The 17,828-nt window shown below is 38.4% G+C and overlaps 1 protein-coding gene across 2 annotated transcripts; it reads right to left on the minus strand.

Moving 5' to 3' along the window:
* Positions 1 to 7,061: 7,061 nt before the first annotated feature.
* CLDND1 (claudin domain containing 1) lies at positions 7,062 to 14,151 on the minus strand. Of its 2 annotated transcripts, XM_074361853.1 has the most exons (6): positions 14,009 to 14,081; positions 12,831 to 12,896; positions 12,297 to 12,606; positions 10,061 to 10,171; positions 8,597 to 8,734; positions 7,062 to 8,462 (listed from the first exon to the last, which is right to left on the minus strand). In XM_074361853.1, exons 3-6 carry the CDS (start codon positions 12,586 to 12,588, stop codon positions 8,242 to 8,244), a joined length of 762 nt encoding a protein of 253 aa, XP_074217954.1. In that variant the 5' UTR covers positions 12,589 to 12,606; positions 12,831 to 12,896; positions 14,009 to 14,081; the 3' UTR covers positions 7,062 to 8,241. The 2 variants fall into 2 exon arrangements, with proteins under 2 accessions (XP_074217954.1, XP_010964723.1); XM_010966421.3 differs by lacking the exon at positions 12,831 to 12,896 and having other exon boundaries at positions 14,009 to 14,151.
* Between the last annotated feature and the right edge of the window lie 3,677 nt (positions 14,152 to 17,828).

Consider the following 17,828-nt stretch of genomic DNA (forward strand, 5'->3'; position numbering starts at 1 on the left):
GAGATCTGGCAACAATTAGTTTCTTTATATGCCACCTACCTGGCCTCTCTGAACATTTGAATGTGTAACTTGAGTTACAAAATACTGCCTCTCATTATACTTCATTATTTCAATACTTACACAAAAACATTTACCAATTTACTATTATAAACTATAAAATATACTGATTTGAACAATTTCTCACTGTTTCAGGGCACTTTAAAAAATTTTTTTATTGAAGTATAGCTGATTCAGTTTCAAGTGTACAGCAGAGTGATTCAGTTATATATATATATATGTATCTGTTATTTTCCAGATTCTTTTCCATTATAGGTTATTATAAGATATTGAATATAGTTCCCTGTGCTATACAGTACATCTTTGTTGTTTATCTATTTTATATACAGTAATGTGTATCTGCTAATCCCAAACTCCTAATTTATCCCTTCCTCCCTCCCTCTTTGGGAACCATAAGATTGTTTTCTATGTCTGTGAATCTGTTGCTGTTTTATAAATGAGTTCATTTGTATCCTATTTTAGATCCTATAAATAAGTGACATAATATGATATTTGTCTTTCTCTGTATGACTTACTTCACTTAGTATGATTATCTCTAGGTTCATCCACATTGCTGCAAATGGCATTATCATTCTCTTTTATGGCTGAGAAATATTCCATTGTATATATAAACTACAACTTCTTTATCCATTCCTCTGTTGATGGACAGATGAGTTATTTAGTCCTTAAAAAATAATAGTTACCATATGATCCAGCAATCCCACGTATGGGCATATACCTGGAAAAGATGAAAGCTCTAATTAGAAAAGACACTTGCACCTCAATGTTCAGAGCAGGTCATCTTTTATAGCTAAAACAGAGAAAAGAGGAAAAAGGCCCAGAAAAGATAATTAATTAATTAATTAATTAATTAATTTATAGACATATATATAGGGGGTTATAAAAAAGGCAAAAATAACCCACAATAAATAAGCTAAATACGTTACTTCAGTTTTTAAAAGGAAAATCTTATACAGTAGATAGACAACTGTTGAGATCTAAATTCTTTTTTTTTAAATGGTTTTATTGGGCAGGAGTTTAGGTATGAACTTGATAGAAACAATAATAAACATAATTCATTTTAAGGAAACATATGTTATCCTTGTATTAAATACAAACTTACTATTACACTTAGTTTAAATCATTTTCATCTCTTTTTATTATAATTTTGTATTTTGTATTTGTTGATGAATCAATATCAATCCCAGGGAACAGAAAGAACAAAAACTAGTTAGTCTTGTTTAAGGTATTAACAAGAAAGTAAATTCCCTTTTATAAAAAAAAGGGGGGGACGTGAATTGCTAATGTGAGAGTGTATTACCGAATTAGTGTGCTAATTTTGGAGAAATATGTCATTGCATACTGATATGACTTATAGATATATTTTCTTTGATACTCCCTTTAGAAGATAAGGCTAAAAGAACATATATGAAATAAAGAAAAATTGAGATAGAGATTCAAAACTTTCTATTAAGAGAAAAAAATTACTGGGAATTAAAAAAAATACAGTTTCATGCAGAGGTATGTATCTGTGTGGAACTCGTTCTTCATAAAACCAGAGAGGGAAAATGAGAGGAAACACACCCTGGGACATTCTGATGGGCAGGTTAGGGCATCTAAGAACAGGTACCTAAGCTCACTGATATGTCATCTACAAAGGAGGGGAGGCAGAAATACATTTAGCATGTTAGCAATAAATCTGGAACATCGACTAAAAGAGTTGCTTGAGGTTGTCACAGTTAGGGACAACAGGACAGGGAAAAGTGGTTTATTCATCCTGGAAGACAGTTATATAGAGACTAGCTCTATGAGTAGGCAAAGAAATGTAATTTGAGGGGCTCCTAACTATTCTCCTAGTCAAAATATTTCTTCATCTCCATAGCAACGACATATTCCACCATTAGAATGTTGAGACAAACATGGTGAATAGATTTTATCTTTTCTGCCAAATGAGCAAGTAAGAGCATGATTGAATGACTAGGGGTATTGTTCATGGATTTAAAAAGGAAGTGCTACACTTCAATATTAAAGAAAACAATTTGCGTTGTGTTTTTAGTGACAGCCTATGTTCCACATGACTTTCATGAAAGTAGGGGTGCAGGCTGCATCCCCAGGGCCTACTGCAATGTCTGGCACCAGCTAGGGTGCTCAAAAAACATATTAAGAAACAAAGAACGGCATGAAGGAAGAGAGAAGAATTAGATGCAAAAAATTAGGATTAAAATCTTGAAAGTCCAGGTGTCAAAATGGAAATAATTTACAGGACAGTGTGACTCATTATCTCAGTAGCATCAGTCAATTCAAATGCTACTTTACCAGCAGGAAACAGCCCAGAGAAATGAGGTACAAATCTAGAAAGCCATGACTCTCACACACCAATGCCAAATTATGCCCCAAACATGGTTCCGGGAAGGCCAGGGGTAGCCTGAGGACACCAGGCTGCAGAGGAGGGAGGAGAGCCCTGAAACAAGTTATCTTCTCGGTGTTACGTCAGCTGAGCTAGGAGTGTGACTCCCTTAAGAACGCATCCCCCAAGAACGCTCAGGTGACAATTTTACATTGTCACAAGAAAAGATGTAAGGCTGAAATTTATCTTGACAAGCATTCTTGTAGAGGCAAGCAATGAGCACCAAGGAGATGACATCTCTTAGTCACTTCAGAAGGGCTTTACCCCAGAGCTAGACATGTGCTCTTGGAGTCTGAGAAACCTAGGGAAGAATATCTGACTCACCCTTGAAAAATCTAAAGCTGTAAGAGCTTGGCTAGCTGGCTAGAGAGGGCTGAAGCAGTGAAACCACAAGACCCCAGGTCAAATTGGGAGAGACCTGCATTCCCTCCATCCAGGTACCCATTAGCCGTTCTTGTGTCTCAGGGACTAATGTCTTCCCCACAGAAGGAGCTGACCTGGGGTCCTGGTAACACAGAACCTGGACCACCTGAGAGCACTCTGACCCCAACAGAGAGGAACAAGCCTGCCAGGAACCCAGGCATCCGGGGATGGGGGCGGTGGCGAGTGGTAAGCAGACAGCTGGAGGAGAGATCTTGATTTCATGTGTTAAAAGAATTGCAATCTGAGGTCTGCAGAGGGAGGGTCTCTGAGAAACTCCCTGCAGTGTCCCTTAAAAGAGAAAGTGCAGCAACGTGCGTGGGGCTGCTATAGCCCCAAGGTCAGAGGACAGCTGGGGCAGCCACAGAACACTGTACTTGTTCGTCTCTTCCTCAGGTTTGACCATAGAGGAGTCACTGTCCATGTAGGACTAAGTGAGGACAGAGAGAAGCTGCCAGAGGCAAGACTAAGCTAAGAGAGAAAGGAGTTTTAACTTTGAATAATGTTTTAGTTTTAATATTTCACTAACTGGTCTGGAGTGTGATTATCAGACTGGACTGAAGTTTTTCATATCGCTGTCAAAAAGAACTACTTCATTAATTATTAAGTAACCCCAAAACCTACCTTAGATTTTATTGAGGTATGGGAAGAACAGATCCATGCAGTTTAAATGAAGCAATGACAAATAGAATCACTCTCACACTTGGACTTTACTGCCTCCCACATTCAGGCACTTCAGCCTTCTGTAAACATATAAGGGAGAACTAACCCAGGACAGATGGTCAGGAAAAATTTTGCTAAAGAAAATATTAAGCTTTGATTGGAAAAACACATAGGAGTTCTTCTAACCAAGGTAACATAATAACAAAAAACTTTAAACATTTTCTAGTACAAGCACTTCATATGAAACGTGCAAAAAATCAAAAAGCCTAAGTGATTGAGTTAAATCGTACATGTGGCATCACAACTGACAAAGGCTGAGCCCACTGTCTTTCTAACAATCTGCTGAGAAGAGAAAGAATTCTATTTCTTGCTTTCGAATGTTGCTTTCAAAATATAGTTTTCAAACATAGCTACCCACTGGAATCACTTGGAAAGGTTTAAAAAAAATCATAGTGACCTGGCCACACCCCAGACCAACTAAATCAGAATCTCTAGCATTTTCTAAAGTTCTCCAGACAACTCCAATGTGCAGCCTAGGCTGAGAACCACCCCGTGGGCTGGCCAGGTCATGGTGGGTAACCTCATCCACTCTTAATGCAGCCAGTCATAAGCATTTTTGAGTGGTTACCTCATGCTGAGCAATTTACACAATCCTCATGGCAGCTCTGTGAGGCAGGTGTGATGCTCATAGCATCTCACAGATGGGAAAAGTGGGACTTGGAAGGGCGAAGTGACAGACCCAGGATTACAAAACTAGTATTCTGTCTCCTGACTGAATACTTAACCACTGTACACTTTGTTGTTTTTTTTGTGGGGGCCATGCTCCCAGCAATCTCTCTGACCAGTTAATACATTTTTTCTTTTGTAGTGAGAAGAATGTAAGTGTTGGAGAAACTGGAAGAGTTCATTCCAATAGGCCTTCCTTAAAAAGAACATAAACACCTTCCATGGAAGTTGAGGAGGAAGAATACTAACTTTTACAGACATTTAAAAACTATGTGTGTGGCAAAGTAATAAATCAACAGTCAGAGGTGGTTAACTATCAAGAAGCCAAAGTCAAAGCAATTTTTTAAACAGAATCAGCTTATTAGTTTGAGCAGACCTCCTTGATATCTTGAGCCTGAGACTAAGAAAACTGGATGGCACAGTTTTGCTGTGATGATAAGGCTAAGGACTGTGAAGGAAGGTGCCATGGGAGAGCATGACTTGAAGCTGCTTGTCAACATACCAGTGACAATACAAGCTGAGCAGAGAAAAACAATAAGAGGCTAGAAGACTGGGAGGGGCTGAAAGGCTATAGGAAAGGTGAGAAGTTCACATCCTGAGTCAGAAGATGAAAGGGGATGCATTACCACTAAGTCAAATATTTTAAAAGGTGAAGACAAAACAGAAAGAGAATTACCTCTCTCCTTATCTCATTTTTTAAAACTTTGCAAAAGTAGAAAGTAATATAAGTTGGATCTTGCTTTATACAAGTTTGTAAACTTTAATATGTCAAATAATCTATTAATTTTGCTAATAGAAATTTTAGCACTGAAGAGGATTTAAATGACGGGAACTTCTAGAGAGCAAGTAACTCTTCTAATTTACTCTTTTTGCAATTTAGAATTTTCACATAATGAACTTACAGGACACTGGCACATAATTTGATCCAAGGGAAAAACATATCTCATTACAATAGTGTGTTGGAACACCTGATGAGCGAAAGAAAAAGAATTCCTATACATAGATGTGTTTCCTTGTTTTATTCCTCTCTTTTCAAAGTATGAATCATTATTCTCTTATGAGCAGAAAGGAGGACAAGCAATTTCACCCATTTGTGTCAGGACAGAGCTGCATGGAGCTTACAAAATAACAATTTGCATTTTTAGAACTGTATCCATTACCTACTCCTTTAGCTGCTGGGAAACTTTTCGAAGTGTTGCAACTGGCAAAATCAGGTTAATTCAACAGGTTGTTTTCATCTCTGGTGAAAAGCTTGCATGAGGGTTGCATTTTAAAATGTCCTCACACTGTTTTATCGTCAATTGAAGATGACTGAATCTATGTTATGTTTTTACAGTACCAGGCTATAATTTGGTGATGTCTCTGAAATGGAAAAACAATTAAACCTAAATTGATCTGTTGTATGGTCACCTCCTTCTCACCAGAGTCACTAAATCAGTTCACCTATGACTTGTCAACTCTGTCCTCCCCGCCATCCCATACACACATGAATATTTAGACCAGGCAGAACTTTTAACATGTTACTATGAAATTACTAAATTCTTGAGACCCTAGTGTATCATGACCTAGATAGTAGGCACACAAAACTAATTGAACAAATAAATTCTGCCTTTTTTGTTATATCAACTTTTACTGTGTTGATGGCTATCTCTAAGAAATTCTGAAATGAGTTTTTGCTGAAAAGGATGTAGAAAATATTTACTCACATCATGTAATGAGATTAGGAACCATAAAATTAAGATCTTAAAACACATTTCTTAAGTTGTCATAAAATTCATGTTGTGAAAAATCTGAAAATTATTTTTTTACTTTGGAGGTTGCTTTCAAAAACTTAGTGTAAAGAGATTAACAGGATGTTATTGCCACTGGTTTTATGTATTAGTTTAATCAAAAATGATCAGATAGCAGTAATTTCATATGGTTCTACCTGATTAGAATCATTAGACAGCTGATAACTGTAATATAAAACAACAAATGGTATAATGTAGCCCTATGTCATTCCAAAGAGAAGTCTTTGCAGGAGAGAATGACTTCAGCTACTCTGAAATACGCTTAAACTACAACACATATTCAGCACCAGGGTTTATGGTGCTAGCTCTTCATATTTAAGGATGCTACTGGTGAAGCTCGGAAGTTGGATTCTGACTGGGCTTCCTCAGTGCACATCAGACGGGTGTCACAGGGACAGTCACAGATAACTTTGGGGTAACAAGAGGCAGGGACATTGTTTAAAATAAATAACTTCTGAATCCAAAAATGTCATGTTGGTCAATCACTTAAAAATCCCATTCCCAAAAGTATGCTGTGCTTGATCACTTAGCTTCTCTACCTTCCACAGAAAGTGCTGAGAGGCAATAAAACTTTAAGAACTAGGAAGAGGTAGGAAACTGAGTAACCAGCCATTTCACAGGCAATAATTGGCTACAGAGTAAAACTGGCTTTGTTGTAAGTCAGAAACTGACTCGATCATTTCTTTAATATAGAACATAATCACCCACAGTCATTAAATGACTTTATGAAAAAATAGGCACACTAAGTATGATACAGAATGATCACAAAACTACTTTCAAAACATGTTTTAAAACTCTGAAACGTAAGAGATAGTCTCTTATTTTCTAATGGGGGCAAGGAGATCCCACATTTTCTGGAAGGTAAAACACAGATCAAAACACTGGACATAAAGGTAGGCCTGTAGATCAACAATGAATTTTCCACAGAAAATCACAGAAATCCTCATTCAGAATCCTGTACTATCCTTATCCTAGGGTACTGAGATTTAATCAACTCAGACACTATACACAATTCTGAGTCTCTTCTCATTTTTTATTTTATTTTTTAAAAAAGACAGATTTAGGATATTGTAAGAAATTACTAAGTTACATTTTTTTTTAAAATCTGTCAAGTACTACAGTAATGGAATAAATAAATAAGATTTTTTAAGTTCAATGTTTATAGACATATTTATAAAAAAAATGACTGAATTAGAAGACATTAAATAATGTTGATACACACCAGGAAGGGATTAGGCAAGGAAAGGCACATCATTTCACCACAAGAAATAAAGACCATACTTGGAAGTCGGTGACCAGCCAAAGCTTTAGGTCTTGTGGTAGTTTTCCTAGCTCCACAGGGTCATTATGGTTGAACTTTCTTTATGGTACTTAGCTGAAATAAATAGATAGCAGTTGGAGAATTTTACTCTGTGACCCTAATGTAATGTTAAAAACAAAGCACTCTTTTAATAAGCCTGGTGTGTGAAGAGGGAAGGAACAAAAATCCAAAATGGTTGGTGATACTGAAAATCCTATTGACATATTAAGGAGAGTTAAAAAAAAAAAAAAAGTGTCTGGCTGAATTGGAATTCTTGCAATTACAAAGTTAAAATTCCATGTAAACACTTCCTTTATTGTAAACAGACACAGTGTAGATAAACAACTGCCATATTTCACCTCAGATGAAGCTATATGCCAATATTTAGGGAAAAAGATCTTAGGTAATTTCCCTATTTCAGATAGTCTAAGTCCTTGAAAATACACCAATACCTCTGGTTGACTGGCTATCCACAGTAGCAAAATGAATATAAGTTTTGACAATTTATAGGGGTCTCAAAGAATCTTAAGAGTTTCCAGTTGAACAGATACAGTTACTTTACTGAAAAGTCAACAGACATCAGCAGAACTCACTTTGGGTCACTCTTCCACTACCAATTTTCTTTCCCAAATCTGTGCCAAGTGTCTATTCATTTTTTTCTGTCTGGATTTTGAACCTAGATTAGTTTGCCTGAAAGATGGAATCCCTCAGGTTCCCATATAAATTTCAGTGGTATTAAGGAACAACCATCTGTATGAATAAATAAAACGGATTTTCAGGATAAAATGGTATACCCACAAAAAAAAAAGTTAAATTAAAAACAATTAGGGGCAGATAAGGGGAAAACATTAATATCAAAAATCATAAAAATGGCAATGCTAAAGCAGGCAGCTTCCCACTCAGGCCACACGATATGCCTTCATTAAGGTGTACTCTTTCCGGTTGGTATGAGCAGCCCAGATGAAGAGAGCAGAAGCCATGAACTGTAAGGGAGCTGAGACGCAAGCCAGGCAGAAGGACCATCCAAATTCACCGGACACATTCTCAGGCAGCTCTAGCTTCTGGTGGAGTAGTTCGATTCCAGCAACGTAACAACTCACTGAGCCCAGTGTACACAGACCTTGGAGGAAATTTAGAAAACAAAACATAGCAAGATAAGAGCATGGTAAGAGCTTTCCAGGCAACATGACAGGGCAGTAATATGTGATCCCTAAGGAGGCAGGAAGAAGATAAAAGTATGATGACAAGACCCACCTGCAAGGAGATGGAGAATGCCTGTGGCAATGGTGGGATACAAGCTTCGGCAGATACAAGCACAAAGTCCAATCAAAGCCCCAAAGCACATCAAACCTAGACTAACAAAAGGTAAAAGAAACTGGCAACGCCAAAGATCTTTTAAAAGACAGAGAAAAAAGAAATGTTATCATGATTTCAGCTTTTCCACAATGGCAATTTCTTTCATATTCTAATTAGAGCTTTTCTCAAAAAGTGAGGAGTACTTTAGCAATTAGGTTTTTTCCTAAAGCATACTGTTCAAAACTATGCCAACTTTGTCCTGATAAAAGTAAAAGGACACTAACAGTTAACTGCTACTGAGGACCTACTATGTATCAGGCAGTGTTCTACACATGCTTTGTGTATTAATCCTCCCAACATCCCCATGAAGTAGGTACTAGTACTATTATCTCCATTTTATAAATGTGGAAACTGAAACAAGAGGTATAAATAACTTGTACAAGGTAACACAGTAAGTGGTAGAACCAGATTTGAAGCAGAGCATTCTGGTTCTACATACAAACAAGTCTAAGTCCTTACAGGATCTCAAGGTAGGAATAACAAGTAAATGAATAGTGATTATAAAAGACCTGTCAAAAGAATATACATAAAGCATAAAGCAGAGGATCTAGTATGCACCAGACACTCAGTAAGTCATAGTTTTAATTATTATAAATTCCCTCAACAACATGGGAAAAAAGCTGATGACTTTACAAAGCATCCCATTACATTTTCAGATTATTTTAATTAGAGGAGTGTAGTAGTATCAACTCTAAACCAACTTTTACCTTTTAGTGCTAGTTTTACTTTCTGAAACCAGATAAAAGTCTTTTCTCTAACTTCCCTTCAAGCTCTGTTAGTAATAAAATTCTTTCTATGTATTCATAATGCAAAGTTGAATACCTGCCACTTAATCAATGTTACCTTTCATGACATGGTCATTCTTGTAGGCAAGCTCCTGTAACTCCCCACAGCCTAGAAACTAGGTTCAAATCTGAAGACAGTATTTCCTAGGCAGCCTGACCATCAAGGAATAGAATGCTCCTAACACTTAGGTGACTCATAAAGCTTGCAGTCAACTGTTTTCACATATCCCTATCTGAACTCAGATAAATTAAGTGTTTAACTCAAATACAGAAATTTATTACTTATCTCTATTAAATTTCCCCCTTAAATGGGCCCATTAATAACATCTTATAGAGGGTCTGGATTCTGTCATCCAATGTATTAGCTGCTCAACTTCGTATTTGTGATTTGTTATGTATCTAATGTCTAAAATATGTTATCAACAGAACAGAGTTTATTGGGATAATGCTAGAGACCTTATTTCAAGTTGACACACTGAACTAACTCATCTTGTTCCAAAAACAGAGTTTAACAAAAGGCAAATGCAGTTATTTTCTTTTTTCCTCCAAATAGTCCTGCTGAGTTCAAAGTACTCACAGGTCCGAAGCAGATCAATCCCACTATTGTGGTTTCCAGGATCAACAAATTTCTCCATGAACTGCTCATTTAGCGTGAAACTCATACATTTTGTGACCATATCAAATGACTCTGGAACAAGAATAACAATGATTGCTTGTTGTTTTAATTATAAACATTTAACAAAAATCTCTTTCACTAATTGCCCTCTGAAATAGAAAGTGGTATGGAAAAATGTTCTCAGGGAGACAGCAACCTCTATGGCCCCACGTGATACACAGGATTCACCAATGCCCAATGGACCAGTGGACCTCAGCAGTAGGCTTAAGACATGGACACAAGAAGGAAGAAAAACATTATGAGTAGTAAAATAAATGAGACTAGATATGTAAGAAGACTAGGAAGAAAAAGGAGGGGCCAAAGACTGAAATAAACAGAAACTTTGATGATCTCCCCGAAACGGACTCCCTCAGCCATGTTCCCCATCTCAGGTAATGACACTTCCATCCTTCTAGTTCCTCAGCCCAGAAACTTTAGAGTCCTTCTTGCCCATATGCCTTCCACTAGGAAATCCTAGAGGCTCTACCTTCAAAATATATCTAGAATTCAAGCACTGCTGAGTACTACCGCCCTGGTCTGAGTCACAATCACCACTCACAACCACCACCTGAATTGACACAGTAGCCTCCTGACTATCTCCTGGCTTCCACTTTTACCAACTACCTGTTTTCAACACATCCACCTGGGTGGCCTAATTATCTTACTTCTGCTCAAAGGCCCCCCCATGGCTCCACCACATTCAGAGTGAAAACCAAATTCCTTGTCATGCCTAGAGAATCCTACATGATCTGTCCGACTCCCACTCTGTGAATATGTCTCTGGCAGCATATCCAACTCTCTCATCTCCTTCCCTTCTCAGCCCACTGCCTTCCTTGCTGGTTCTGGAATATTTCAGGCATGCTTCCACCACGAGGACTTTGCAGTAGTCATCCCTTCCAACCTACATGATTCTCCCTGCCGCCACAATTACCTGCATGGCCAACTCCTTCACCTGTATCAAGTCTTTTACTCAAGTGGTGTCTTCTTGTTGAAGCCTATCCTGCCTATACTAACAAATCGTGTAATTCACACCTACTAACATCCCCTTTCCTACATATTTCCAAGTCCCCTTTATCTTCTTGTATTTTTCAAAGCACATGTCATCTTCTACTATATAATTATTTATTCTGTTTACACTGTTATAATTATTTATTCTGTTTATTGCCCGTTAGTCTTTATTAGAATGTTAGCTCCACAGAAGCAGGGATTTTGGGTTTTTTTCCCTAATGTACTCCAGACTCCTAGAACCTGGATCACGAAGGCATGTAAAAAATGTTTGTTGACTAAACGAGTGATTGCTACAATTCAAATACCAATTGCTCCTATGCTCTCATAAATAGCATTAAACATTTTAATAAATTTTAACCAACTTTCACCTCTTTCCAAAATACTTTCTTTTTTCCGTATGAAATCACAACTACCATCCTTCTGATGTATGGCAACTCAAGCCTGTTGTGCTATGATTTGAATACAGTGCTTCCCACCAAGAGGCCAACAGAAGTAGTTGTAAATGGAAATAAATTATCAAGTTGTTTCTTACAAAGAGCTCTAAAGCTTCCATCTTAATAACTGGAAATCAAAAATTTTAACTGTTAGGGAAGCTTACAGTTAAGCTTACAGAATAAACCTGAGAGACAATTTTTTAGATTTTTTTTTTACTTCAGTAATGCACATTTTTAACCTATAAGCTCCTATCAAGATTGTTGTAAAACAGTCTCAAATAAGCAATTTAAATACAGAGTTGGTCAAATTATATCCTCTAAGATTAGAGGGCAAATGATAATATTTACTAAAACACAGCCAAACATAAAAAGACTACCAATTCATGTGTTAACTTCATTTTGGATACCACTCCTTTTACCTGTTACCAAGTATTTAAAATCTGCCAAAGTTCTTTTCCAATTACTTCCTCATGACATATCTGAGATTAAGAAAAAGATAAGTGGGTAAATAAGAACAAAGATTTGTAAATAAGTGCAATGGTTTTCCCAAGGACAGTTACTTATCCAACTGATACTAGCGAGTATTATGGCAATTCACGGAAAGTGGGGAGAGAAGGTGGTAGGGAAAGAAGAGACACGTAAGATTTATTTGGGCCATCATCACATTACTTTCTCTATTACTGAGTAGGTAAAAGAGACAAAGTTAAGAGAAATACCTGTCCTTTCCGGTGGGCTATACCAGTATGTGTTCTGGGGTATAGTGATACACCGTCTCCACAATCCCACCGTGCCATTATATCGGAAAAGTGCATCATTGTAAGTCTTCTCATCTGCCTCATCACTAGCAAAGTCGGTCCAGATGCTTTTGTTCAAATCACTGGAATTTTCTTGAACTGGACTTCGATATTCATACCAGAAGTCTGTGCCAATTGAGGCTGCCATGTAGATGGTAGAAATGAGGCTAAGCACACAAGCAATTACAAATGCTGTAGCAAAACGGTTATCCATTCTGGCATTCAGACTGCTCTGTTTAAAAGTTGAAGAAAGAAGAAAAGTTAGACTTCAAGGACAAATACAGATTTTGAAAGCAATTATCTCAAAATCACTCTTTATCCTATTCCCCATCCCATGGATCTTTAAAATAATGTATAATCATTAATGAACATATATTTTTAAAAAAGAAGTAAGCATGTGCTTAAGTTCAAAACAAAACTCATTATCATGAAAGTACTTATTGAATGCTCACATACCCAGGATGCTACGGAGACAGAGGTCTTGTTCTCTAGTCTATCACCTGCACACTAAAACAGACAACACTGAAATGGACATACACATTACAGATACAAACAATAGACATGCCCAGAGTCAGCAATGTACCTTGCATAAATTTTTAATTACAGATTGAATTTTTATACAAGCTACCAAGCATTGTGTTCTGGGTCTGAGTGTGGAAAAGGCATAGGAAAAGGAAGCAGGGGAAATCGGCCCCTCCCAGTTTTCCTCTGAATAGGGAAACCTTCTAAAACAAGGTTAAGAGTCAGGAGCTATTTAGAAGACAGTTGAAAATGTTTGTTAACCCAGAGAGAAAGGTTGTTGCGGACGTACGAAGAGCAAAGAGAATAATAACACAGAATAATGCCAGATACCAATCTGCCCCTAATCCATTAAAGCTAAGCCAAGCTCCTTTACGCTGCCAAAGTCTTCACTCCTATCTACTCTCTCCATTCCTTACACTTTTGAATCTCCTCATCTGCAGACTAAACGATCCCTTCCCAGCCGGAAAGAAAATTCTGAAAGGGGCAAAATACGAACACTCTAAAGGCGTGGACAGGCTCAATGGCAGTAGTAAATGGCCGCAATAAAATGACTCAAGGCAGATCAAGCTGAGTCAAACACTGCAAGTATATACTATGACCGCACCAAACACCTTACAAAAGGAGCACGAAAACAGGCTCGCAAACTGGGGTTGCTGAGTTTGGAAAATGGCAAGTGACTCAGGAGAGATCAAGGCAATTACAATAATTAACGATAACTCCAGAAGTTGGGTTTGTATTTTTATTCTTTTTAATCCCTTTTCATCCTGGTGCTCTCAAATGACCTTAAAAGGTCTGGGGCACCGGGAGCGGCGGTTTGCCCAGGCCGGACGCCCGATGCTGTCACCTCGCGGGGCGCACCTCGGGGCCGGGGGAGGTCGAGAAAAGCCGGGGCTGGGGCGGGGCAGCCCTGCGCGGTCCCAGCCGGGGGCCCCAGGTACCAGACCAGGCCCCTCCCCAGACTACCCGGCCGAAGGAAAAGCCCCGCCTCAGCCCCCCGCTCAAAACCCGCACAGCCCCGGCCGCGCCCGGGGAGGGAGCCCCTCTTCAAACGGCTGGAAGCGTTGAACGGCTAACGCGACCCCAGCCCAGCAACGCCGGTCCCGCTCACTCACCGCCCATCCTCCTGCTCCGCCAGCTTCACCCTCAAGCTCAAACCACTGCACCCTACTCTCCCCGCGCCTCCTCTGACGCACTTCCCTGCAGAGCCCGCCCCCTCCATAACTCCCGCGCCTCCGCCTCCGCCTCCACCCCGGGCCGGGCCTGGCCCCAGGGCCGTGGGGGCTTCTGGGAGTTGTAGGAGCCACAGAGGAAAAGCTGCGAGAGGCGGCGGACGGCATTCCCGGCGCCACGCGCGGTGCATTGTGGGAGATGTAGTTCGGCTCTCCCGAAGGACAGCCGGTGCGCAAAAGGGAGGTCTGGGCTGATGGCTTCTTACATTTTACTAAGGGACGAAGGTCCACCGAGTAAGGCGACCTCTTTACGGTTACCGCTGGTCACTGATTGTGCCTGTTATAACTCAGGTTTTCCAGTCCTGTGCTTCTCCTACCACCACCCTACTTGCGAAGAGCAAAGAGATTAGACTTTTAAAATATTAACCCATTATTTTCTCTCCCACAGCCTCACTCCCATTGCAGCAGATAGTCTTTCTGATTGTATTGCTTAAGTTTAGACTAAGAAGGATGTAGCCTGACAGACGGTATCCAACTAGAATGTAGTGACGTTCTTTGGGTTTTATATAATTTATGTTTGTGGCTGCCTTCTCTTTATGGCAAGTGATATTTGTCATCTATTTATTATAGTAAAGCTTACTTTTAAAATAAATTACAGTTAGTTAAAGAAGAATATTAAGTTAATACTGAGGGTCCCTGATATGTCAAAAAACGTGAATAAAAAGTTGTTTATGTGGTATGAAAAAGAGAATTTTGGAGAACATTGCCTAAGCAGATAAGGTCATGGACAGCCTCAGAGCTGTCAGGGCTTCTCAATGCATTTATTCACCAGGAAGTTTTCATCCATTGATCTTCATTAGACATCCCCTACCTCTATCTCCAGTGAAATGGAACTCTTTCTCCAGTGAAGTCTCATGGTAAATAAACCCAGGTTAAAGAGAAGTTTGGAAAAGGAAGAGAAAGACACCACCTCAGTCACAGAGAAGGGAACTGAGCCTAGGCAAAAACTGACTTCAAGCTTGAATATTTGAGTGGGCTGACTAGCTTTGTGACATTAGACAATTTACTTAACCTTTTTAAGTCTCAGTTTTCTTTTCTCCAAAATACGATGTTGACGGTAGCACCTATCCCATGTGATTATTGTGAGGATTAAATGAGAAAATACATATAAAATACCCAGCACAGGGTCTGGGGCATAGTAGACAATCATTAAATTATTATTATTTGCAAACATTTGTTCAACACCTATAAACTTTGAATAGGGTTGGTATAAATGCTTTTTTAAAGTTCTCAATTCCCCTGTAGGCTGGAAATAAACCATTTATAAAGGGGTCCCTGATCACTTCAGGACGTTTTTGAACCTCTGGACTAACTGCCAAATGACTTGGAAAGACATGCCAGGACCAGATTTCAGGCATCTTTGCTGAGCTCTGCTCAAGAGATTTCCGAGTTGGGCTCATACATAAGTCTTCAGGATTCAGAAGGTGGATATTTCTGAGGAGACCGGCAAAGGAGGATGATGCTTTCATCCATCAAGTCTGCAGAATGCCTACAAAAAAACAAGACACACTTCAATCAGCAGTTTAGTATGGACCTGGAAGTGTCTGTGTATTTGAGGTTGTAACCATCCTGCCCACTCAGCACAGAGAATTTGAACCACCTCGTCACACCCAGTACCACCAAGCACACAACCATATCTGATTTATCTCTACATTTTGGGTGTTTCTATCTTCTATTAATGTTTCTTCATTGTGTGGATAGGCAAAATAAATCCTTAATAAATTAATGGATTTCAATTTCTGTTTCCATTTCTTACTATGCTGTTTGGGAAATAGTAGCCGGCCTGACATTTTTCACAAATGTTAAAGATGATTTAGCACAACAGGTTCAGATTATGAAATTTAGATTTAAAAGCAAAGTTGAACTAGACCTCTGGCTTAATTTGTTTAAAGATGGTCCTAGTTTCTGCAAGAAGATGTTATAATTACACTACACTTTAAATAAACCCAACAACCAAAAATCTAGACATGCAGATATTATAATTTTTTATATTATGTGCTTACAAAACAACTATGCAAGAATTCCCTTCAATACCAAATTCCCTAATATGTTTAAATATTATTTTTAATTGTACTTTTCTTCAGAATTAAAAATTATGTTAAGCAAGATGTATCTACGTTGTATTTTTCTCATATAATTTTATCCTGGTTATTTTCCTTATGAATTTTGGAATCAGAATGGAAGAAAATAGAAATATATGCAAGTTCTGGGTTCCAATTAACAACTATCTTCCAAAAAAAGGCACCAATTTCTTTGTACCAATTCACTATAGAGTAACAGCAAAATTAATCAAGGACAAGGCAAATAGAAAAGTGCATCTAAAATGGCTCTTTCATTTTAGTAATTCGGCACAGAGTTCATGCGACACAGAGCAGCAAACTATAGTAGACCATGCTTCTGTAGGACAGAATGACCATATGTAGATGAGAAGTTTAAATTTAAATTGTACTTATGTTAAAATCATCAGTGTGAATCTTTGGTAAATGACCTCTTTCTGGGTGTCCTCATTAGTAAAATGGTTGTATTGGTTATCAATTATGTCACTTGAAGCTCTAAAATTTCATGATTTATAATTCTGCTGAGATAAGAACAATGTAGCTCCAAAATGTGGTTTTCATAGATGCACAGCATTAAAATTTCACTGGGGAGTTAAGTGGCCTACACCTCCAGCCTAGGCAATATTTAAGAAGGCAGAGATAGTGGGAAATGCAGATGGACAAAGGAAAAGGAGGAAGGCTGTATGCATTCTGATTAGAAAAGATACAGCAACACAGACCTTTGCTATTTTAACAATAAACAGTAATCATAGAAAGTGGAAGCTGTCCAAGAAGTTTGGGAAACTCCCTATTCACTAGAAATGACTCAAAATTCAAGCATAATTCAGTCCAAATCTACAAACATTTATTGACCACCTATTGTATGCCAAACACTATGCAGGATACCAGGGACACCAATATAAAGAAACACAATTTTTGCTATACAAACTTAAATCCTGATTAAATCAACAATTATGAAAAAGCCTGAAGTATATGTGCCTAGAATAGTAACATCACCGCTGTGTATGTATGGGGTACCAAGGTAAGTATAATGAAGTGGGGGAGGACCCTGATAATGGCAAATAGATGCCACATAATTTGGCAATATATATTACATTATATTGCACTAGACTCTTCAAGTAACTCTCAGAACAAAAAAACCCATCAACTTTAGAGTGTAAACAGATTTCTTAAACTGGACTATTTAAATGGTTATATATTTTATGATACTCAAGTAAGAAATGGACAAGAGAGTGTTTCTAACAAACATATAATCACTCTGTCTGATTGATAAGATTTATGAAAACCAAATAGTTTGCTTCACGATCTTTGCCATTAATTCTGGGGCATATCAGTGGAGCATATGTGAACAGAGATTTCTTTCTGTTGTGCTATATGCTACTTAATCTGATGAATCCTATCTAATACAGGGCCAGAGTGGTTGATGGGGAAGAAACAGAAGTAATATATCACAATGCCAGTTGAGGTGGCTATATTCACACAAAACCTTCAGTCTACCCGTGAAGCAGAGGCTGCAAGTCGCAGCGATGGCTATGTGACTAGACAGCTAGATTCACCTGAACAGAAGCATTGGTGGACAAAATCTTACTCTCTCCCCATGGTCAACATCAGAGCCGATTCTGAACATATCTCAGGAATTGGAACGC

This window comes from Camelus bactrianus, chromosome 1 (genome assembly GCF_048773025.1).
Source record: "Camelus bactrianus isolate YW-2024 breed Bactrian camel chromosome 1, ASM4877302v1, whole genome shotgun sequence".
Classification (NCBI taxonomy): domain Eukaryota; kingdom Metazoa; phylum Chordata; class Mammalia; order Artiodactyla; family Camelidae; genus Camelus; species Camelus bactrianus.